The sequence below is a fragment of the Gossypium hirsutum genome, chromosome A09 (assembly GCF_007990345.1).
Source record: "Gossypium hirsutum isolate 1008001.06 chromosome A09, Gossypium_hirsutum_v2.1, whole genome shotgun sequence".
Lineage (NCBI taxonomy): Eukaryota > Viridiplantae > Streptophyta > Magnoliopsida > Malvales > Malvaceae > Gossypium > Gossypium hirsutum.
The window spans coordinates 485865-511119 of record NC_053432.1 but is presented as its reverse complement, the minus strand read 5'-3'; the positions used below and the strand labels follow the sequence as shown (position 1 = coordinate 511119).

Here is a 25255-nt window from a genome sequence, read left to right as displayed (position 1 = left end):
TGTATTTCATTTTACGAGCTTAGAGACTAATTTGTAAAATTGTGAAATGTTAGGGGCAAAATGGTTATTTTTCTCGAGGGTGTAATTTAGGCTTGATATGAATAATGTGGAGTATTAATGATTCATTTTTGCTTATATAGACCCCGAGAGACCAATTCTGAAGGTCGACCGTGGAAAACAGAAAGTTTCGGAGTAACCAAAATTCGAATCCAAAAATATCTTCCAGGTAAGTTCGAGTAACTTGAATGTATACTATTTTAAATACATTAAAATGTACATTCTTGTATAGGTTAAAATAGTGATTCAATGTATGATAAATCATGAAAACCAGAAGTATTGAGAAAATGTCTCGATTGAATGAAAAGGATTCTGATGGATTATCCGAAAATGAATTGACGGTAAAAAGGATCTAGTCCAGAAGGGTGTTCCTTACGTGAGCAAGCCTCCCAAAGAATATGTGTGCTGAAATGGATTTAGCCCGGATGGGTAATCTGATTAGGGACTGAATTTAGCCTGGACTGGTAATTCAGATCCGAGCTCATTAAAGTACATGTCATTGAAAGGGATTTAGCCTGGACTGGTAATCCCGACATCTACTCTATGCAGGGGATTTAGCTTGGACTGGTAATCCCGCTATAAAATTGAGGTTCGCAGAAGTTCATGCTTGAAATGATCACTGACATGATTTGACAATAATGGGATATCCATCAAGAAATCCGGGAAAAATTCAATGGGACTAATATGAGAAATGGAAATGATGAGCTCATCAATGCCAATGTTATAATGTATTGTCATGAGAATAACTTGGTGTTTGAATGAATGTGATATGAAATTATTGTACATGTTGGTTGTGAATTTGTAATATGATTGAATGCTAATTAAATGGTAAGTTTATGTTTCCGTTACCGAACATACTAAGCATGTTAATGCTTACCCCTCTCTTTTCCCCTTGTATTTCAGAGCTCGTGGACTCGTGAAGATTGGAAGACAGTTAGAGCGTTGTCATCACTATCCACTTGTCTTATTTTGGTATATAGACACTTTCATTTAGTGATAATGGCATGTAATTAGGTATCTTGATTTTTTTGTTATATGTCTCATTTGGTTAGCCAATGAAAGGGCCTGAATGATGTGTTTATTCATTTTGTATATGGCCATGAAATATGGCCCTTATTGATGTAGGTGGTAACCCTACTAATTGTGCAAGCTTGTGTTTAGGTGTTACATGTGATGGTTAATATGATGTATCATGAATGAATTTGTGGAATGTGGTTAAATTGCATGGTGATGTATTAGGTCATAATTGGCCAAGGATAAAAGTGGTTGTGGAAATGGTAACTTTAGTATGATACGGGTAATGTTAATAAGGGTTAAAAGAAAGACATGAGTGAACATATTACCATGTCTAATACCTTAGGAAATATAGGTGTGTATGAGGGGATATGGGTGACCAAAGGCTTGGAAAATAGCCTTTAATTTGGTCCACACGGGTAGACACACGGGCATGTGTCTAGGCCGTGTGTGACACATGAACAGCCCTATGGGCGTGTGATACAACCGTGTGTCCCCTACACTTAAAATTTTTAGGTCAGTTTGCATGGTAGTAAACACACGGGTAGAGACACAGTCGTGTGTCTCAACCGTGTGGTAGGCATGGCCTAACACACAGGTGTATGTCATGGCTGTGTGTCCCTAAATGAATCCTGACGTCATAAATAAAATGTCATGTTTTTAGACACTGGCGATGACACGGGCGTGTTTAGGCCATGTAAGAGACACGGGCCAGGGATACGGGCGTGTGCTCAGCCGTGTGAAAACCTCTGTAGGTTCGAAATGAAAAATAAAATTTTAATAATTTCACACGGGTAGGGGACACGGGCGTCTCCCAAAGCACACGGGCGTGTGCATTGCCTCCACACGGGCGTGTGAAGCTTAAGCAAGAAATTTTTTAAAAATTTTCTTAAGTTCTTGGTTTAGTCCCGGACCATCTTTAATGCATGCTTTGGACCTCATAGGTCCATAATAGGGACAATATAATGTTGTGTGATCGGTTTTAAATTGGTAATGAAATTTTACAACCCGTGTTCTCAGAATGTTTATATTTTTGTATGGTAATGCCTCGTACCTAGTTCTAGTCTCGGGTATGGGTAAGGGATGTTACATTTTGAGCCCTTTAGATATGTCGAATCCTTATTTTCCAATTTCGTTAGAGTAACTATTAGAATTGAGTGACCCGGATCCTTGTTAAAATAAAATAAAGTGGTAAAATAAAATACAAGTAAAATCCATATAGAACTACACTTCTTTTATTTTATTATAGAATAAGGTTTTTTAACCTTATTACATTTCATCTATTTGATATTTATTAAAATAAGGTGTTTCAACCTTACTACACTCCTTCTATTAGAATATGGTCTTACAAGCCTATAAATAGATATAGTTTACTCTTCTTGTAATTATTCGAATTCGACATAGTGAATTATCTTCTCCTTTTCCCGTGGTTTTTTTCTCGAAAGGGTTTCCACATAAAATTTGTATGTTCTTTATTTTTCTTTCTATTTTCTTTGCGATACATTGACATTATTGACGTTCTATTTTTAATAGATTGGCATCTTTGAAGTATGAATTCCACTATTAGATCGCAACACTAGATTTGTATTATGGCAAATAAAGATGTAGGCAGTTCTTGCATAGATGGACTTAGAGGGTGCCTTGCTAGGGATAGATAAGATTTCTTCTACATTGACGGAGGAAGAGAAAAGGCGTAAAGATCGAAAGGCGTTAACATAGTTACATATGCATTTTTCTAACAAAATTTTGCAGGATATGATGAAGGAGAAGACTGCTGCTGCATTATGGAAGAGGTTTCAACAAATATGTATGTCAAAACTCTAACTAGTAAGCTGCATATGAAGCAACGTCTTTATGTTTGAAGGAAGGTGCGTCTGTGACAGCCCAAAGTTGACCCTAGTCGGGAAGTGGTTTCGGGACCGCTAAACCGAGTCACTGAAATGTTTGAATGTGATACTTATTGTCTAGAATATGTAATTATGAATGTGTGAAAATTTCAAGCTTCGATTTGGTTGATTGCATGTGAATTTAGTCAATAGGACTTATGTGAGAAAATTCTAAAATGTGATAGGTCAATGTGTGAGGACCTATTAGTGCATGTGGACAAAGGGGGGACTTGCATGTCAAATTCCCCCTACTAGTAGTGGCCGGCCATGACAAGCATGGTAGACCAAGTTTGATGGCCAAGACATGTCATAGACATGTCTTGTTGGTGCATCATGGGTGGAAAAAAATAAAATAATGGGCATGGAAATTAAATAATGAAAAGGAGTATGGTGAATACAAAAAAAAAAAGAAAAATGTGTGTAGTTGTTTTCTTTTCCCCCCTTTTGCCGTGAGCTAAAGAAAAGAAAGGAGAGAATTTTTGTTCATCCTTTTCTCATCTTCATACTTGCCGAAACTAGAAAGAAAAACAAAGAAAAAAATTTCTCATCCTTTGGTTCATCCTTGGCCAATAATTTTAAGGAGGAAAGAAGAAGAAAGGTGAAGAGATTCGGCCATGCATGTAGCTAGGCTAAGGTATGTTGATGATGTTCCATGAGATGCATGCATGTTTTAGTTGTTAGCTTGAGTTCTACCTAGCCCATGGTCTAAATCTTGCTATGTGATGGAAATGACACTTGACCATGGATGCATCATTCTTGGTTGATGTTTGATGTGGTGGTGATGAGACATGAGGATGAGTTAAGATTCGACCTAGGTAGAGGTTGTGTTAATGCCATTGCATGCTAAATATGAAGCTTGTTAATGATGCATGTGATGATGACTTGATGATTCTTGAACCTCCTTTTTAGCATTTTTGTGTGAGCACATATGTGCATTGGTTGCTAAATGGAGAAGAATCGGCTAGCAAGTTGTGTGCTAAGGCCGAATGTAACTTTGCATGTTAATGAGCAATGCATGTGTTAAATCGATGAAAAGGGGGAGGATGCTTTACTAGTGTGTATATGTGTGTATTAAGTGTTGAAATCGACCCCAAAAATAGACATGCATATTCGGCCAAGGGGGAAAAATTAGCTAATATGTTGTGTTGATGCATGATTTCACATGTATGTGACTTTAATGTCTAATGTATAAATATGGGCTAAGTGCTTCGTGTTCATCTTTTTTATGCCTAAATGATGAAATCAATTTATTTGTTTAATTAAGCTCAAGAGCAAAGGGGAAATAAATCCGATAAAGGGAAGGAAAAGTGGTCGAATAGTTAGCGGGATCGTTCGACAACACCCGAGGTAAGTTCTTGAGTAAGAGAGCTTAAATTACGATGTGATTAAATCATGTTTTAAGCAAATGAAAATCATGCTCTATGTGTGGCTATTGAGCCGAATGTGCAAGGATGATATGTGCCTTGTGTTTGAGTTTTGCAAATGAAAATGAAATACGAATGTGCCATGAATTATGGTTAGATGTGCATGATTAATTGAATGCTGTCCGGGCTAAGTCCCGAAGGCTTTGTGCTAAGTGACTATATCCGGACTAAGATCCGAAGGCATTTGTGCGAGTTATTAATTCCGGGTTAAGTCCCGAAGGCCTTTGTGCGAGATACTAATTCCGGGTTAAGTCCCGAAGGCATTCGTGCGAGTTTTAAAATCCGGGTTAAGTCCCGAAGGCATTGTATGAGTTACTATAACCGGGCTATGTCCCGAAGGCACTTGAACGAGGAGCTATATCCGGTTAAATTCCGAAGGTACGTGATTTGGAAATGAATGAGCTTGCTGTAAAATTCTAGCTAATACTCGAAAAACATCCCAATATTGGGATATGTTACGTATGTGTTGAATTTAATCGAGCCCTTACAAATAAATATTCGCTCAGTTGATGAACGAGCTACCGGCCTTCGGCTAAGTTGGTCTTTTGTGTATGTACATAAGGGTTAACGTTGTGAAGTAAGTTTGATATCGGAAAATTGTGTATTATGAAATATTCCGTTTAGCTAAATGTGTGCTATTCTTTCGTTATGCTGGAATTTCTTGCTCAAAACTTACTAAGCATAAATTGCTTACTTCGTTCCATTGCTCCTCTGTTTTATAGATTTTTGGTTCTCCAGCTATCGGACTCGGGATCTTGAAGTCGAAGTCGCCCACACTATCAAAGGCTCTTTTGGGTACTCTTTTGGTTGAATATTGATATGGCATGTTTAGGACGACCCATTGTTGTTTTTCGAGTACTTTATGTGATGTATAAGTTTTGGATAGCCATGTGAAAATGGCTTATATGTGTTTAAGTATAATGTTATAATCATTTAGTGTGGATATGCTTGACAAGGATTGGCCACGGGGATGGTTAATCACTTTCATAAATTGTGCTATGTATGCAAAAAGGGCTAGTTGAACCATGAAATAGGTAAAGCCTACTTTAAAGGTAGATGCTGACAGCATCAGTGACGTAGATTTGGAAAATAACTAAAAATAGTAGGAATGGAATTAAATAGTGAATAAATTATGTAAACAAACCTTGAAGAATCTACTTTCATAGGAAAGTAACGAAACAATCATATGGACAGTATGTTAAGAGATATTCAGGTTCTCGTGAGACAGGGCCAGAACGGGTTCTGGATTCCTTGTTCCGACTTTGGAAATTGATTATAAATTAACCAGAGATAATTAGGAGTCATACCATATATGTATAGATTCCTCTCTGAGTCTAGTTTCTATAGAAATAAACGACATCAGTATTGGAGCCCTGTACAAGGAGATATCCAAGTCGTAATGCGCAAATGTCAGGGTAGTCGATTCCTGTAACATGGGAGACTTTAACTAATAAACTGTACTAATTGGCCCGATCAAAAATTCTAGAAAAAAATATGTAGATGGGCATATGAGTCTAGTTTCAGGGAAAAATCACGAAACTGATTTTCGAGTTGTGAAGCTCAAGATATGATTTTTAAAGCGACTAGTACACAGATTGGGCAGTGTCTGGAAATTTTTCAAAGTTTGTTAACACCTCGTGTTCGACTCCGGTGTCGGACTCGGGTTCGGGGTGTTACAGCGTCTATGCATGGACACTTAATAGTGTTTAAAGAAATTCTCTCAAACATGGAGGCTATGGAGGTTTAGTATAATAAGTAAGATTTAGGGTTGATTCTACTTTTTTCATTGCCCGCGTCTTATTCAACCTTTAGAGACATAATTTTATATAGCCACAAGTCTCTTACAGTTGATGAGGTTTATGATTCTTTGACCTCGTATGATAAGATGAAGCATCTTATGGGTAAACCCAACTCTCAAAGAGAGGGTCTCATTATTCGTGAGACACAAGATCGCAATGCTAATGATGATCGTAGAAGGACATAGGAACGAATCTTCGCGGTAAATCTAAGGGTAGATCAAAGTCTTCAAATAGAGGTAAAACTTTTAACTTCTGCAAGAAGAAAGAGCACATTAAATCTGAGTGCTATAAGCTGTAGAACAAGATTAAAATGGAGGTTGCGAATCAAAAGGGAAAACAACTAGAAAAATCTGGTGAAGCTGATGTTGTAGAAGACGACAACGATGGTGAACTCCTAGTCGCTTCTATTAACAATTTTAAAGTAAGCGAGGAGTGGATCCTTAATTTGGGCTGCACCTTCCATATGAGTCCCAATCAAAATTAGTTTAGAAGTTACAAATTAGTGTCTGAAGGTGTTGTTTTGATAGGAAATAATACTTCGTGTAAAATCGTAGGTGTTGAAATAATTAAAGTTAAGATGTTTGATGGAGTTATTAGAACATTTAGTGATGTGAGACATGTTCTAGAATTGAAGAGAAATTTGATCTCGTTGAGTACTCTTGATTCGAAATGGTACAAATACACAACTGAAAGTGGGATTTTGAAGATTTTTGAAGGTTCCCTCGTTGTGATGAAAGGGTAGAGAAAGACTATCAAGTTATATGTTTTGCAGGGTTTTACTGTTACTGGTGATGCAGCTATCGCTTCCTCTTCCTTATTAAGTGATGATGTTACTAAACTTTGGCATATGCGCCTAGGGCATATGAGTGAGAATGGCATGGCAGAATTGAGCAAAGGATGACTTCTTGATGGGCAAGGAATTTGCATGCTGAAGTTTTGTGAGCACTACAATTTTAGGAAGCAAAAGAGAGTTCGATTTACCAAAGCAATTCATAACACGAAGGGAATGTTGGAGTATATTCATTATGATCTGTAGGGGCCATCCAGAATGCCTTCAAAAAGTGGAACTAATTATATGCTAACACTTATTAATGATTTTTCCAGAAAAATTTAGACTTTTTTCCAAAAAAATCCAGAGTGCTTCTATTAACTTTTATGGCTCTTAAAGGGACTAATTTTATATAATATATAGATTAATTAAGTAAAAATTTCATATTAAGGAGATATTTTTGTTAAATTAACTACCTATCATTATCAAAGCTTGGTCACTTGGCTCAATTTTTTTTTGTGCAAGTCATGGTCAATGGCCATTAGAGTGAATGCTACGCGGAAAAGTGTCAATACTCAATAGGGAATATCAAGAAGAATAGTCTTTTTTTATCACGCGCTTACACCTACAAGACTGGAAGGGTAACGCTGTAACTAAGGTTAAATACAAAAATGAGTCCCTATCCTAAATCACTTTTTCTTTTAATAAGGTACTTTCATTATAATTTCACCAAATAAGAGGGTAACGAGTGCAATTCAACACTTGTCCTCAACAGATTTTGATAACCTAATGTTTTTAATTCTTCTGAAACTTGTGATAGTATTACTCTGTTCTACGACTACCGAAGCAGGGGATTTCTAAATAGTAGTTTCAGTTGCAGAAAGGGCGGAAGAGAAGGGATGATGAATATGAATGCGATGGAAGTAGTGACAAAGTTGAAATTCCTGTCGATGATTCGACAGACGGAATTCTTGCTGTGAATGAAAGTTTAATTCAACCGTTTGACATCAGATACTTTGCATTCGACGGAGATTGTTAACAATGCATGGATTCCGGCGGAAGATGTGGAATTGGATCATCCTACGAAACTGTACCCTCAGGATTATCCGTCTACAACAATCAAATTGTGGGAAGCAATATTTCGTAACTCCAGTCGAGTGCTTAAGATTCTTCATTAAAGCTCATCAAAATAAAAACCAAAAGTAGAAAATTCAAAAAAGTTAATTGAAGTATGTAGATAGATATACAAATTAGACATTTCTAAATCTTGCTCCGCTGATGCATCAAAGTAAAAGCGACTATTACTTTTTCTCCATCCCTCCTGTTTCTTGAAAATTTATTGCTTGGTGAGAGTGAATAGCGACACTAATTTAATTTTAGGCTTAATATTATCAATACTTTTTTTAAATTTGGTACCCAAACTTCACCTTTTTTTTAAGTTAGTACTTAATTTTTTTTGGGTTCAATTTCATATGTAAACTTGATTTGTTTTTTTAAACAAAAATAATCAATGTATGATTAAGATGTGACAGATGATATGATTTTTTTATAAGTTCAATTACTTTTAATTTTATTTATTTATTTTTTCTATTAATTGAAAATAATGAATTTTTTAATTTGAGTTTTTAAAACTCTTTTTTCTTTCTTATTTAATATTAATTTGTTAAGTATAACTCAATACCTAATTTTTAGCATGAATTTCCTATAATACTAACAATATTTATGTAGCATAACAATTTTTTTAATATTATTAATGTTTTGTATAATTTGTATAACATTTAATAAATTGAGGTATCAAATTGAACCTAAAAAAAACTTAGGTACCAAATTAAGAAAAATGCCAAGTTAAGGTACCAAATTGGACTACAAAAAAGTTTAGGTACCAAATTAAGAAAAAATATCAAGTTCAGGTACTAAATTGGATAAAAAAAGTTTAGGTACTAAATTATAACAAAATGGTAAGTTCAAGCCTTAATTTTAAAATATTGAAATTGAATCAAAACTCCTCATTTCAAAAAAAGTTTTGCGTTGTTTGGGGTGTTGCTTCTTTCCAATTCAATATCCGAACATCTCTCATAATTCCATAAAGTGCTTTTCACAAGATTATCTCTCCTTTAACTCGATATTCATATATTTGAGTTTATAATTAACTTTTTATATCGCATAAACTTTATGAAAACAAATATAATTCACTTTTTAATGCAATCTTATATATTGGTATATAAATCTGAAATATTTTTATATTTATGTTGTAGTTATAACACTTTTTTTTGTCATAGTATATTTTAGATGGTATTTTGATAATGAAGTTCAAAATTAAGAATGATGCTAAAATCTCCTCTTCTTCTTCTTCTTTTTTTTTTTTAAGTCATTTAACTGGTGAAAATTAAGAATTCCTGTAATTGATCTCGTGGAGTAGTAAACCTTCTTTTAGACGTAGTGTGAGAAACCTTAAACGAGATTTTTGGAGTGAAGATGATTTGTCCATGAAAAATAAGCCACTAACACCCAACCACATGTAAATTATCATTCTACAGGTCAAGGTCAGCACCCTTGTATCTTTCTTTCTTTCCATCTCTTGGAAATTTCTAACACCTCCCCTTCCTTTTCTGTTAAATTTCCAACCCAACCCCATTTTTGTCTCCCCAATACTTCCCTTTTTCACTTCAAACAAACTATTCGCTCATTGTTCCATGGATGCCTACTTCCTTTCACCATCTTCCTTCTCCATCTTATTCCTTTTAACTATTTTCCAACTGTCTTACGCCGGAGATGATTTCCACTTTACTTCATGCGCTCCATTTGATTGTGGAAACCTTGTTAATATTTCATATCCTTTCTGGACCGATCAATATAATCGACCTTCATATTGCGGTTACGGTGATGAAGGGTATAAGCTGAAGTGCAGGCAGAGTCAGCCCCCTGTTCTGACGCTCAGTTCCCAAGAATTCTATGTGCTGCATCTCAATCGCTCTTATGGTTTGTTAACAATCAAACGAGTGGAATTGAACAACACTTGTCCTCAGCCGATTTTGATAAACTATGCTTTTAATTATACTGAAACTGCTGAAAACATTACTCTGTTCTACGACTGCCGAAGCAGGGGAGGTCCGAATCATCGTTTCAGTTGCAGAAAGGGTGGAAAAGAAACTTCCCTCATGTTCTTTAAGGAGGATGAAAATGAATGTACTGGATACAGTGAAGAAGTTGAAATTCCTATTGGGAAAAAGGCCTTTGATTATCTGATTGGGGGAATCAGCACCGTGAATGAAAGTTTACTCGAACCCTTTGATATTAAATACTTAGCATACGATGGTTATTGCAAACAATGCGAGGATTCTGGCGGAAGATGCGGATCCAAACAAAATGAAACCTCTACATTTGCCTGCTATTGTCGTGACAATCCTCATTCAACTGAATGCAACCGAGGTACGGTATACCTATAGTAATATTTTTCTGAAAATATCAATTATTTTTTATTATTATATATTACAATAATTTCAATTTACAATAAGTTAGATACATCTATAAAAAATACAAAGAATTCCCCCCCCAAAAAATATGATATAAATCATAGGATCTCTTAGAACTTAAAAAAAACTAATTATTTGAGTTTGTTTCTTCTTTTAACTCTTCCTGAATAGTTAAAACACTCCGTTGAATCATTGTCCAGAAACATGGAATCCAGTTGATATCCAGTCCTCTTTTTCTGCTGTTTTTAACCCAGAATTAACCCCAGCTTTGGGTTCTTAATTATCCAATCTTTTCAGCTTTTACTTCATTGATTAGACCTTTAAGAAAAATCCATTCATGGTTTAACTTTGGAATTGGTCAGCGGTCCCAGACAGCATCACCCGTTAAAGGACTATTCTTCCCAACTTGTTTGGCCCAAGCCTCATCTTCTACTTCTCTTCTTAATTTCATTTTCCCACCTTCAAATGCAATGAAAAGGTGCGGCCAAAGTAATATTTCTTTTTCTCCTTTAAATTAAGCCACCGAAATCTTTGGTTATATAGAGCAAAGTGCCCCCACCTATTAAATTACTCTTTTATAAGGTACAATTTCTTTAAAAAAAGGATTGATTTTAATAGTTACTTTGCAAAAGTTGATTTCCAATTTATTTACTTTTCAAAATCTCATTTATGAAGAGTAATATTCATAATAGTTTTAAATTAGAAAAACTAGAATTTTATGTACAATTAATTCAAAATCCATGTTTCAGTATCCTAAAATCAAATTAAATATCATGCATGCTAAATAAACTCTTTTAATAAATAAGTCCCATTCCACAATTTAAATAAAAGAATACAGTTCCAAAATAATAGAAATGATAATAATAAGTCTAGAATACTTTTAATAAAAATAAATTGAGCCGAGCCCTCCGTATGTCGAGTCTGCGTCCTAACCTTATGGGTTATCTGTAAAGATGGAAATTAAGGGGGTGTGAGTTTAAGAAGATTAGTGTGAAACCAAACCCAAGGAGATTAGTGCAAACAGTAGATAAGGTATACATAATAACAATTCTTAGAACAATCACAATTGTATAGCAAGCAAAATTCAACAGATCATTTGTGCATGCTTATGAATGTCAATGCAATTCAAGTATAACAGAAAAGTTCCTACCCATACTCCGCTACACTTCACAATAAGAGTTTTGGGGAACTCATCCATCCCAACACTCCGTTTTTCTGATGAGCCATTGGTAATGTGCAAATGAATTGCCAGCAAAAATTGTGGATAAACCATTAGTATTTTAAAAAAATTTGCAGTTAAACTGCCAGTACGTTGTGGATAAACCACTAATGTTTGCAAATAAACTGCCAGTAAGATATGGATAAACCATTAGTGTTTGCAAATTATTAAACTGCTAGTACTTCCCCCTTTCAATCGTTCACCCCACGCAATGTAATATGACATACTTGTAACAGTGTTGTATAGAAATAGTAGTCATGCTTAACATTTAATTAGCTCAACAGTAGCAGTAGACATGCTTAACATGCACTCAAAAGGCAAAAACAATTATTAAAATATCAATTCATCAAAATTACAGTACAACATTCATGCAACATTCACATATTACATATTATAACAGTAGCAATTTAGTCATTAAATCATAGATTCTAGCATATTCATAATATCAGAGACTCAATTGAGTGAATAAAATCTCTAAAAATAATTTGGGGACTATACAGGGACTAAACTGACCAATTCATAAAATTCTAGGCAAAACTGTAAAACAGAGGTTACATGGCCATGTGGAAGGGTTATACGGTCATGTAACATCCTGATGTCGTGTGAAAATATATAAATTACCCTACAGTAGAGACACGACTGTGTGGCAGGCCGTGTAACAAGTTGAGGCTGTGTGGTTCATAAAGTCCCAAAACTCTACAGGTATACATGGTCGTGTGGTGGCCAGGTGATCCACACACCCGTGTGGGTGGCCGTGTGGCCCTATACCTATACCCGATTTGCCCCAATTCACATGGTAAATAGCACACACCTTTCACCACGAGTTCGATCGACGTTCCTCACGCTCGATTTTGGTCTGATTCACCTAGATCCGGTCTTTCAATGGGGAATACGAATGAGCTAACAATTGGTATCAATATTTTGATAAGATTATCAAAGATTTGTAAAGAATCGTAAAATATTGATTAATTGAACCTAAAGATTAACATTGGAAATTAATGTTATAGACATGCGAGATTTAATCATCAAAATGAGGTGTACTTACTGTTTTTTTACAAGGATAAGGATGCTATTGATGACAATTTCAGAACCGATAGAAAATGATCGAATGGGGAATGGTTCGATATGGGAAAAAAAATAATCAACAACAATAAGATGAAAATATGGTGCAAAGTAGAGGAAAAGATAAGGAAAAAAAATAAGAATGGGAAGGAAAATTTCTAGTTGGAATTAAAAAGAGGGCAATATATGAATTCTAGTCAGAAAATAATTGGTTAAATACCCAGGGTTTGTAAACACTAGGGGTGACATATGAAAATTTCTCAATTTTGTTGAAATTAAAAGGAAAATGAGAGGGGGAAGGGGGCTCGAACGTAAGCCTCTAAGGTGAATTCACTAACTCTTAACCATCTAGCCTAATGTTCATTTCTTGTTTAATTATTTCTACCAACCCTATTTATTTCGAGGTGTGATAACTCTCCCCTCCTTAAAAGAAATTTCATCCTTGAAATTTACCTGTTTCAAACAGATAAAGATACTATTGATGGATCATGTCTTTTGATTCCTATGTGCCTCCTCAGTGGCATAATTCTACCACAGAACCTTAACAAGTGGAATTTGTTTCCTTCTTAAAACCTTTACATCACGATCTAGAATTTGTAGGAGTCCCTCCTCAAAGGACAAATCCGATCTAACATCAATCTCCTTGATTGGAACAATATGAGAAGGGTCGGATTAATATCATCTCAACTGGTGTCGAAAAAATTCAGTTTAAAGATAGTTTCTTATACAGTAGCAAATTAAAATTTTGAAAACCGACCCAATTTGTGATATTTATTGCAATAAACCTTAATCGAATTCGTACTTGTGTTTTTGACTTAGTAGACATTCATTGTCCCCATCTTTCAACCAAATGATCTTATCCGCTATTCTCGTACCATGAACTGCTTCGAGTGTGGGCTTGAACCAATTGAATCTAAACACAAAATTAGAAAAAGTTTTCTCTCCTTTTGGGGGTGAAAATGAAAATTCTCTCTTTTTAATAGAAACCAGTAGAATTGTTATTCCAGAAAAATATATGTAATAGTTGAGAATAAATTCTTTCTATTTTTCAGCAGAATAACAATCTTTCAAAGTTGTGTTAGTAGATCTACCAGTGCCATCTCTTTATAGGACGAGAAGGTAGAAACCTTGTTGAGTTGTGGTTTATTTCAAATAGAAAAACAATATCCTACTTAGAATAGGACTAGGGTGGGAGGCACACCCTAGTATTCCTACTAGGGTTGTCGTCCCTTTCATGTCCATGAGGGCTTTTTGGGTCTCTCTCACATCAGGTCCAACTACGAGTAATTTTGGGACCTTTTTGGCCCAATAATTTGTAATATGATTCAACCCAATTTAGTTTTTCTATTTCCAAAAATAAACTTTAATATTTATATAAAAAATAATTTTCTCATCCCTATTTTACCCCGAGCAAAATTTTAATGATTTTACCGTTGGTAAAATCTTGACGATGTTGCCTTTAGTAAAATTTCAAGAAAATATGTTAAATATTTCACAACTCAACATGTTCAATATGATTGAATGATTTATTTTCATTTTTGGGCCTCAAACTAGTCCAAAAACATAACTTATTCTTTTGATCAGTTGTTAAGTAATCCATATAGGATTGCAAATGGATCATTTTCATTTTCATTTCCATTTCTATTTCCATTTTTGGAAACCTATATTCATTTCCAAATGATTCTATTTCTCCATTTCGGATAAAACCATAATCATTCTTGAATGTTTCCCATTTCTCTTTTCCTATTCATTTCGTTCATTTGTATTCAAACACGTAATTCATTTTTGGTTTCAACGAGCTAGCGGAGGGACTAATTGGACCTATGTAGTTGAGCCTCAAATGATTTATAATTAAGTTTTGTCTTTACACCTATTAATTATAAACTCATTTAGTCATGATGTCCTTCCACTATAGTATCGTGACTGAGCTCCCAAACGACATACCATTATGAAAGCAACTACTTAGTGCTCGTCCAATGACCTTGTCATAAGTGTGTTACCCTCATAGGATATCCTTGATCTCTTTGGGATATTATTCGTTCTCCCAATATGATTCTATTTTATCTCATAATAACCATTACTTCTTCCTTTATGAAAACTCAATCACTATCCAATAGTGATCAAGTCATCCATCACGAAGACGGACGACCCGTGGCCACGTTTACTTTTCATCAACCATGTAATGCCAATGAGAGGATATCATTTACCCATGTTTTGGGCTATGAATTCCACTATTGTGAATGACTCTACATACAACAAAAGTCGTATGCCCAACTTACTAGCTTTCTGTTCCTTATCTATTTGAACTCAAGCTTTTACTTACATCAAAGTGTATGAGTCACGCATACATAGTCCACCATCCACTAAGGATTTAGGTATGCCACATTATGAATGTCTCAATTGAATAAATTAATAAACAGATTCAGGATCTATTCTGCTTGGGTTTTTTCCGATGTACTGCTAGTATAGTCAGCCACATTTATGTCTTTATCTTCTGTGAGTCATCTACTCCGATGCCTAAGACAAGACATCTCCCCAATTGGACTTGATAGATGACATATTAGTCTTTTAGTTGGTTTTCTCATGTCCAATTAGGCTAAGGAAATGTTTAGGCTCATTGTAACACCGCTAACCCGTATACGTCGCCGAACTAGGGTTACGAGGTGTTACTGATTAAAATGCAACTCTGTATAGTCATTAATTACTATTCATGCATAAAGTAATATATTTTCCTTTGTAAAATTTTTCAGTACTAAAATTAATAAGCATTCTCTTATTCATATAAATCAAATTCGTTTATATAAAGCACATACCAATTAAAAACAAACATGCAGTATTAATTATATTACATAAACGAAACATGCTTCAAAATTCAACCATATCAATATCATGCATATAATCAAATTTTTGTACCAATTACACTTGCATCAAAATCATCTATAAACATAAAATTCGAACCTTATGACTATCAAATTTTATTGCAGGCGAATGACTAAATCATTAACCAACATTTTTCATCTCACATACCAAACATGTATTAATACTCCCTTAAATACAATTTCATTACTAAAACTAAATTCCAAATATATCATTTTACTTATCTATACACATCCGTATTTTAATCTATGCCAACCATATCACATGGCATAATATTCATTATCATATAAGATTATGGTTAACATTACATCATGGCCAACTTACTTTTAAAGCTTTCATATTATACGCATATCATCCTAAAAAGAAAAGTCATTTTTTTAACCTTAAATATCAAACTATAATTATCACACTCTATTAACTATTTAATGAACAATTCAATTCGTTTATTATACACTTTCACACATTAACCTAAGTTAAACTATTCGCGCGTCTTCATAATCATACCTTTATGTATATAACTCATAACATGCATCACTTAATAACCGAATTCAATTATAATTATTTCCAACTTAAGCGCATTTCACTGTAGCCATATTTAAACTTTTTGGGCACAGTTAACATATCAGTATTCACCTAATTCACATGTATAATAATGATAAACTTAAACTTCATTCTTCAACCTGTTAACTAATCCTTAATTCTGTTGTCAAGTATAACCTCAAATGGTCACACCATTATCAAATCACTTACTTACCAAATAAACCACATGCCAAAGCCGAATTAAGTATTACATATACATAATACACATATAGTAATCAATCATTTCACTAACAATTTAATCTTTAAATACCAAACCATAAACAAGCATATTACAGGCATATGTATAAGTTTCACCTATCACTAACCGAATATAAAGACATGTCATTCACTTGTTCCAGGCCACTTTACAAGGCAAATCACACATCCTAAATAAGTCAATAATAAACTATAACCGAAACACATTCATCACCCATATATCAAGTTTAACTTGCACATTTATATATACATAAAGCACGACCAAAATTACTTAAACTTCAGATCATAAGCACTAAGATCAAGCCATTTTCGCATGGCTTTAAATGCATACATGTCCAAAATAGACTAACTCCAAAGCTAGCCTATACATGCCATAAGACCGAGTTCAACTTATAAAATACCGAAACCGTAGATAGTGTGATGGACTGTGCTGACGATCCCCGAGCTCGTAACTTGATCCAAAATCTATAAAACAGAAACGAATATACACACAGAGTAAGCTTTTATAGCTTAATAAGTCATAAGAAATTAACAATTCAAGGTATTATCAACTTATTTAAACCAAACCATATCATAACTACGTTTAATCTCAAGTTTAACATTTTATAAATAACGTATGCTTTTATAATAAACCTTACTTTAACCGACTGTACATATATATATACTCAAGCATCATTCGATTTCAAAGACATATTAACACCATATAGCCGAATGCACATAAAATAATATACATATACTCATAAATCAAACTTTAACATCACATACTTATACATAGCATATAGCCAAAAATACCACATAAATCCACCTATATTTACATTATTATCATATACAGAATTTGCATTATATATCAAATAACAAACTTACCTTATTTTCAATTAGGTAATCAAATAACTCATACATGATTGTTTAACTCATTTTACACATTCGATCACAACTTATCATTGCCTGTTGAACCATTCAGAATTGAATAGGATACTCAGATAATTACACATATTGTACAATGCTAACGTCCCAGATGTAGTCTTACATATAATCACATAATGATGCCACTGTCTCAGACAGGGTCTTACTCGCACACATATATCGGAGTCACATATCGATGCCAACGTATTAAACATGGTCTTACTTGCACACACATATCGACTCTAATGTATTAAACTATTTGATTTATTTTCTGCAGTAATTTTGCATCTAACGGAGTTGTTAGTTGATCAAAATTAGCTGGTTCTAGAATTACCTTGTCGGGTTTTGTAGATTCTGGTTCTTGTGTAACTGGAATTTCAACACTCGGTTGAACTTCCTCTGAGTCTTAAGCATCAGTTGGCTTCTTTTCAGCTTCGATAGTGTCTTTTTGCTCCTCAATGTCAATACTTTGTAATGCTCCTTCCCCTAATTCCTCGGATTCTCCGTATCACTAAGTAAAGCACCTTGTGGTCGGTTCCTGAATTCCGTAGCTAGCTGGCTCACTTGATTCTCCAAATTTCTTAGAGTGGCATTATTTTTTGCCATGTATGCCTTCAATAAATTCTCTAAGCTATTGGATGATTCGACCTGAGCTGGTTTCTAAGCTTGTTGGGAAAAATTGGGCGGCTGAATCGGTCTAGATTGAGCATAGTTGTTACTAGTTCCAGCCCCTTGGTTACTCCAGGAAAAATTCGGATGGTTTCACCACGATGGGTTGTGGAAGTTGGATTGCAGTCCTTACCTTTCTTGATTTTGGTTCTGGTTACCCATGTAGTTCGGGGTTTGATGGACATTCTTCGAACAAATGTCCTTCCCCACAATAAACACAGGCTATACTCTCAAATTGGTGAGGTGGTTGGGCTACAAAACTATTAGACCCATTAGTGGTAAGATTCTTAAGCATTGAGGATATTGAAGATACCTGAGATGCAAGTGAAGTGAGAGCGTCCACTTCATGTATTCCAGCGACTCATTTTTCTAATGCGGCTCGATTGGTCGGCTATTGATAATTGTTACTGGCGATCCTCTCGATGATTTCGTAAGCCTCATTATAAGACTTAGAAAGGAGAGCACCGTTAGCAGAAGCGTCCACTACTATCCTCGTGTGAGCATTGAGACCATTATAAAATGTATTAAGTTGGATGCAGTATGGGATTCCGTAATAAGGGCATTTCCTTAGTAGTTCTTTGTATCGTTCCCATGCCTTATACAAGGATTCATCATCCATTTGTTGGAAAGCAGTGATCTTGTTCCTCAATTTAGCATTCTTGCTTGGCGGGAAGTACTTCATGAGGAATCTTTCGACTAACTCTTGCCATGTAGAAATTGAGTTTGGTGGTAATGAATTCAACCAGGCTTGAGCTCTGTTCCTTAGTGAGTACGAGAACAGCTTCAATCGTAATGTATCTTCGGTAACTCCAGCTAATTTGAAAGAGTCGTTCACCTCCATAAATAGTCTTAAATGAAGATGAGGATCTTCTATAGGCATTCCACTGAATTGGCCCACTATTTGAAGCATCTGGAACATGACTGGCTTCAGCTCAAATTGTTGTGCCTCAATTTCGAGTCTCCTAATACCCGGATTAAGATTGTTAAATACTGGCACAGCATATTGTCTTAAGGCTCTATCCCTATCGTCAGCAATAAGGATAGGATTTTGAGCAAGGTTTGCTCCATTTCCTTGATTCATATTCTCGAAATTCATTCCTTCAGTCCTTCTCTGGTTTGCTTGTCTTCTTTGCTGTCGGAAAGTTCGTTCAATCTCAGGGTCTGCAAAGAGTAAGTCAATAATCTGGTCAATACTCATAAACACCTGAAATAATCACAGAAAAATTAATTAAGTTAAAAATTAAACAGAAAAATAAACCAAAATGTAAAACTAACAAAATCACAAATAATGACTTTTTGAAAACAGTCCCCGACAACGGCGCCAAAAACTTGGAACGACGGAAAAATGTGCAAGTGTACACAATCGCAACAAGTATTAAAGTGACAAGTAAATTTTGAGTTATCGTACCCACAGGGACTGTAAAAAGAATTATTTATGGAAGTATTTGTAAAACACTTTGGTGAGGTAAAAATAATATGATTTTAAAAGTTGGTCAAAAACTATTTAAAAACTAAGTAAATAATTAAAATAAAACAAAAGAGTTCTGGTGCACGATTTCAAAAAGATTTAATCAATGTAACATACTTGTGTTGGATTAATTATATTTCTTTAACTTAGAATTATTAAACTCATGTTTACATTGTTACGAATAAATTCATAGCAACCCGGTAATTTGCTAACTTATGAACATATTTACAAACAAAAATCCATTCATCTCTTGACATATCCCTATGTCAATTCTACCGACTAAACAGATTCTAGTAAGCAAACATGTTATTGCACATACATAGTCATTAAATTGAACCAACCTCTTGCATATCCCTATGTCAATTCAAACGATTAATTAAATCTAATAAGCATATAAAAGACTTTGTGAAGTAACAAGGCATCCCTACCTTGAAACAATTTAATCACAATAATCTTGCAAGTTATGCAAGGCAATAATATTGCCAGATACATTGCTAATTTAACCTTCAGCTACCTTAGAAGAGTAAACATGCACTGATTAAGTATTGTGTCAACTAATTACAATTGCAATCCGTTTAAATAATTAATTCATTAGTTACCTCACAGTCGTAACGAAAGAATAACTTAGGCATGATTTTACTTAATCAAGCATCTTACCCAGGCTTATAACAGCATAAACATCATTTTAATAATTTAAGCAAAAAAAATATAATCAACCCAATGCAAACATAATTTAAGCTGAATTGATTAAAATAACCATTTTAATAGCATAAATATTCATAAACATGTTCGTCAAAACAACAACAAAAATTAAAGAGTTAGGGAACAAGAGGCAAATCCAGTGTTTCTCCATGGCTTGACTAGTTGCTCCGTTCTTTGTTCTTCGTTGGCCTTGGCTATCAAGGTGGTTTATGAACACCTAATTGCTTCTCCAAAATGGCTGATGGAAACCTCTTTCCCAAGAGAAGAAATCGGCACTTGAACAAAAGGGAATGGAATGGAAAAAATGAGAGAAAAGTGAGAAAGGGAATGAGAGAATGATGTGAACTGAGGGATGCTTTGAATGATCAGCAAGGGGTGGCTTTTATAGCCGATTGTGGCTGCTAAAAATAGCAAATTCAAGCAGCTAAAGAGCCCTCCCTTGGGCGACCACACACATGGCAAAGTTGAGAGTTTCAACTTTGCTATTTTAAGCTTGGGGCAAATCTACAAAGCCATAATTTAAGGTGGGGTTTGAACGCAATTTAGAAGTCTTTTGAGGGCATTTTTGCAAGCATATTTAATCAGCTAAAATGCTGATTTGGGCCAGCATATGGACGGTTCTGGGCTGCCCATTTAGTGGCTGGTTTGGTTCACTCAATCTGGCTCGACCAGTGCGGTTCAACTGGACCCTTTCCCATAATTAATTAAAAATAATTTATTTAACCCAAATTAAATGGGGAATAAATTAAAATTAATTAAATTATGAATTAATACACATTTCTGGACCGTCTTATGCTGGAAATTAAAGTGCCTCGATACTTCAAATTGCTTATCAGTTTTGTGCTTTCAGTAGCGTCAGCCGACCCAATTTTCACCCTTTGCGCGAATCTGTCGAAAATAGTCAAAATTAGTCAAAGTTAAGTATAAAATTAAATAAATTCACCATGTTCATATTTTTAACATGACTTAATTATTTTATAATATTTAATTATTTTTCGACAAAAATTTAACCGAACTTGCATGAATTTAAGAAAAATTGGGTATGAAAAAGTATATAAATTTTTGTGTTCCCATGCACTAACTCTTAACTATCAAGCCCAATGCTCATTTCTTGTTTAATTATTTCTACTAACTCTATTTATTTTGGGGTGTGACAGGATACCATTAATCAACTTTAAGCGTGGAAACAAAATAATAATATCTTTTCTTTGGATTATTACATGTTTTGCTTCTTTTTCTTGTTTCATAGCTGAAATTGGGACTACAAAATGGCATTTAGACTGCTAATAATTTACCCTTTGGAGGAATTAGGATTACATGCCTTTAGAAATGTTGAGTGATGGATTATTCATCGGTAAAAGTATCATGGAGGCTCATGCACTTTTAGTCAATTAGTATTTTGTCTCTTTCTGCTAAAAAATGGATAAATTAGTCCCTTTATGTTAAATCAAAGAGAAAAATAATATTTTATGATAAAAATTTATCCATTTGTACTGTTAAAAATTGACGTGTAATAACAGACAGTGACACGTGACTAACCACATGTACCTCATGTTGATGTAAAAGAACTAGTTTTAAACAATAGAAATGAATGGAATTTTTACAGAAGGATCAATTTGCTCTTTAATTTGACTAGTTTAGCATTGCTTCTAAAAATCACTTTTGGGACAAAAAACACTTTTGGGATAAATGCATTGCTAAACAAGATTTTTTTTTAGAGAAAATGTGCTTTTCAGACCCCAAAAAGTTCCCCCAAAGTGCTTCTTAGAAACAATGCTAAACTAGTCCTAAACCCAATGCAATCTAACTTTTAGTATATGATCCTCCATGATATTTTTATTATTATTTATCCCATTTTCCATATAACATATTCATTTAATTTCTTCTAAAAAAGGACAAATTTTTTCTATTTCAGGTCGCAGTAGTTTTAACTTGGGAAAAAAGCTTGCCCTAGGTAATCTACTCCCCCGATTCTTTTAATTCATTTATAATGTTTTATATTCTGCTCATGATTTTTTTACACGTTTATTTTTTAATTTTTTTAAAAATAATATTATAATTAGTTGTTACTTATTGTTTTAATTCATTATTCAAATTATTGAACATAATTAAAATTTATTAACTTATTTAAAAATTGATATATAATGAAAAATTTTGAAATCATAATTAAAGAATTTATACAATATTATAAATTAATAATTTCTTAATAACATTAAAAATTTTCAAATCATAATTAAAATATTTGTATCATACTCAATGTACAACATAGTTTAACTTCATTTAATTAATGCAAAGCAGCATTATTCAAAACAATAACTAATAAATATAATTCAAATTATTTTGATAATTCAAATATAGTGCTAACAAAAAATTCATAATCATTATTAAAGTATAAAATAATGGCAAATATTTGATACACTACTAGTAGAGTTTTTAGACTCCACAAGTATGATCAGGGGATTGACATGTAACCTTCCCAACTTGGCCTAGACATTAGACTCAAATTCGGAAGATTACATTAGTCACTGAAATGACCCACACAGCTACCGAAGTTTTGAAAACAATCACTTGTTTTAATTTAGTAGAAAACTTAGTACACATTGTTTTACTTACCCTCAAAATCTTAATTTTAATTTTGCAACGGGTAAATGAAATATATTGGTTTTAAGGAAAGTCAGGGCATGCATATTAATTAATAATAATAGCATAATATCTTAAAATTTTAAATAAAATGTCATGTAAGATAAAACAAATCTAAATCCTAAGTCTCATGTCACGGTTCAAAAATAAATAATACAATCTTTTAAAAGAAATAATGAATGTTAATGACATCTTAGTGTATTAAGAAAACGAAACTAAGCCAAGTCCCTATGAATGTCATGCCAGTGTCCTATCTTGGTGGGTTACCTAAAAAGGTGGGAAAATAAAAAGGGAGTGCGCTATGAAGCTTAGCTTGAGTTCCATCACATGGAAATCAGTGTAACCGATTAGTATACGAGATCACAACACAAAGCATAATTCACAATAACAGATTTGGTATAATGGAAGAAAAAATAAGTTTAATTATGTATAAACATATGCACATATATCAAATCATGTCGAATGTTTCAGAATTTTGAACATGTGCCTTACGAGTGCAAATAGATTCGGTTAGCAGATAAGATTCTACGCCATCTCTACACGCCATAAGAGTTCCCCAAAACTTGTCCATCTCTACACACCGGGTTTGTGGGTAAAATCACAAAGTTGTAGATTAATACGCTACTAGATAATGGGTGGGAGAACCACCAGTGTTGTAGGTTAATATGCTACCAGATGGTTGTGAATACACAACATAATTGCAAATCATAGTTTTCGGATAATATGTGGATGAACCACCAGAATTGCAAATAAATAATCTGCTAGATCTTCCTCCTTTCAAAACGTCCCATCCCATCCCATGCAATTAAATATGATATTATTAATGCATATCAAATATGAGGCAAATCAGTAGCAAATTCATGCTTTACTTATATTTAGATTAACAAAAAAATAGGCATGTCATATGTACAATAGTTATATACATACTATTGATAATTCATACAACTTTATATATATATAAGTATCATAATAAATCAATCAATCATAGATTTTAGCATAAACATACCAATAGGGTCTTAATTGAACAAAATTAAACATTAAAATAGTTTAGGAATTGATCAGGGACTAAATAAACAAGATATAAAACTCTAGGTTAAACTATAAAATTTTACTTATAGGAGACACATGGTCGTGTGACCGAACGTATGGAGGGGGAACATGGCTGTGTGGCTAGGTTGTATGACAGACTGTGTTCATGTGGCATTTGAAATTGCAACCTACAAGGGAGACACGACTTTGTGGAGGGTCCTAGGTCGTGTGAGAAGTAAAAATCCTAGGGTTACAGGGGGACATAGTCATGTAAGGGGCCGTGTGGTCCATACGGGTGGCCCAAACACCCATGTGGTCCATACGGGTGGTCCAAACACCCGTGTGGCCCTATTCTAGGCTTGATTTTGCTCCATTTTTTCATGAAAGAACACACATACACACACACACACCTGACAATGGAGTCTTGAGTGATGTCCCTCTCGTTCAGATCTGATCGGGAATACCTAAATCATGTCCTTCAACAGAAAAAAATGCTCGGATTAACAATTAAATCAATATTTGTCAAGATTTATGAAATATGTGACAATATTTTGATTAAGTCCATTAATCGAACTTAAAGATCAAGGTTGGAGGTTCATATAATGAAATTACAGAAATGAAACAAAGGATCAATGTTTACTTACTGTTTCTTAGCAAGATTAAAGATGGAATCGATGGTGATTTGCTAAGCTGATAAAACACAATGGAACAAAATTTGATTCGGTTTGGAAGATTCAATATTTTCAATAGCAAATTATTAAGAAATATGGTGAAAAAGAAAGGGAATGAAAGAAAAGGAAGAAGATATAAGAAAAAAAAACTCAATTTTGACTAGGATTAGGAAAAGTAGGAAAATCTAGTTCAATTATGATAAAAGTGATTAAATAACTATTGTTTAAAACTGTAAGGGCGGTTTAGCAATTATTCCTTCTTTTGGGTCTAGTTTGGGAGAAGAAAATAAAAAAAAAGTGTTTGAAGCAAGGGTGATTCAAACCTTGGGAGCAAGGGAGAGGGAAGAAATGCAAAGGCCTTACCAATTGGACTACTACTTACACATGACATATTTTTACACTAAATAATACATATTGTAGTTTGATTTTGTTCCTTAGTTGTTGAAAATAAAATAGGAGAAAATAGAAAGAGTAGGGCCTGAACCTAGGATATTTAGGGACTATTCTAGTTACTTAACCATCAAGACCAAGTCATTTCTTGGTGATTTATCAATTCTAAACCTATATATTTGGGGCGTTATAGTTCTCTCCTAAAAAAATTTTCGTTCTTGAATTTAACCTAGTTCGAATAGATGTGGATACTACTAACAGAACGTGTCTTTTGTTTCTCATGTGGCCTTAATTCCATGGTTTTGCCATAGAACCTTAACCAGAGGGATTCGCTTTCTTCTTAGAATCTTTATATCATGTTCTAGAATTTGCACAGGTTCCTCCTCAAAGGATAAATCCAGTCGTACC

General features: G+C 34.1%; 1 protein-coding gene and 1 non-coding gene across 2 annotated transcripts in view; both read left to right on the top strand.

Annotated features, from left to right (window-relative positions):
• Nucleotides 1-9476: 9476 nt before the first annotated feature.
• Nucleotides 9477-25255, top strand: part of LOC107888441 (LEAF RUST 10 DISEASE-RESISTANCE LOCUS RECEPTOR-LIKE PROTEIN KINASE-like 2.1) — a 31007-nt gene continuing 15228 nt past the window's right edge. The window contains exons 1-2 of the mRNA XM_016812549.2: nt 9477-10378; nt 22033-22071. Of these exons, the coding sequence (XP_016668038.1) occupies nt 9643-10378; nt 22033-22071 (775 nt within the window). The 5' untranslated portion in view covers nt 9477-9642. The remainder of the gene's footprint in view (nt 10379-22032; nt 22072-25255) is intronic.
• On the top strand, nt 18493-18599 carry LOC121207436 (small nucleolar RNA R71). The gene has a single exon (XR_005902527.1). It is a non-coding gene; the product is annotated as a small nucleolar RNA R71 (small nucleolar RNA).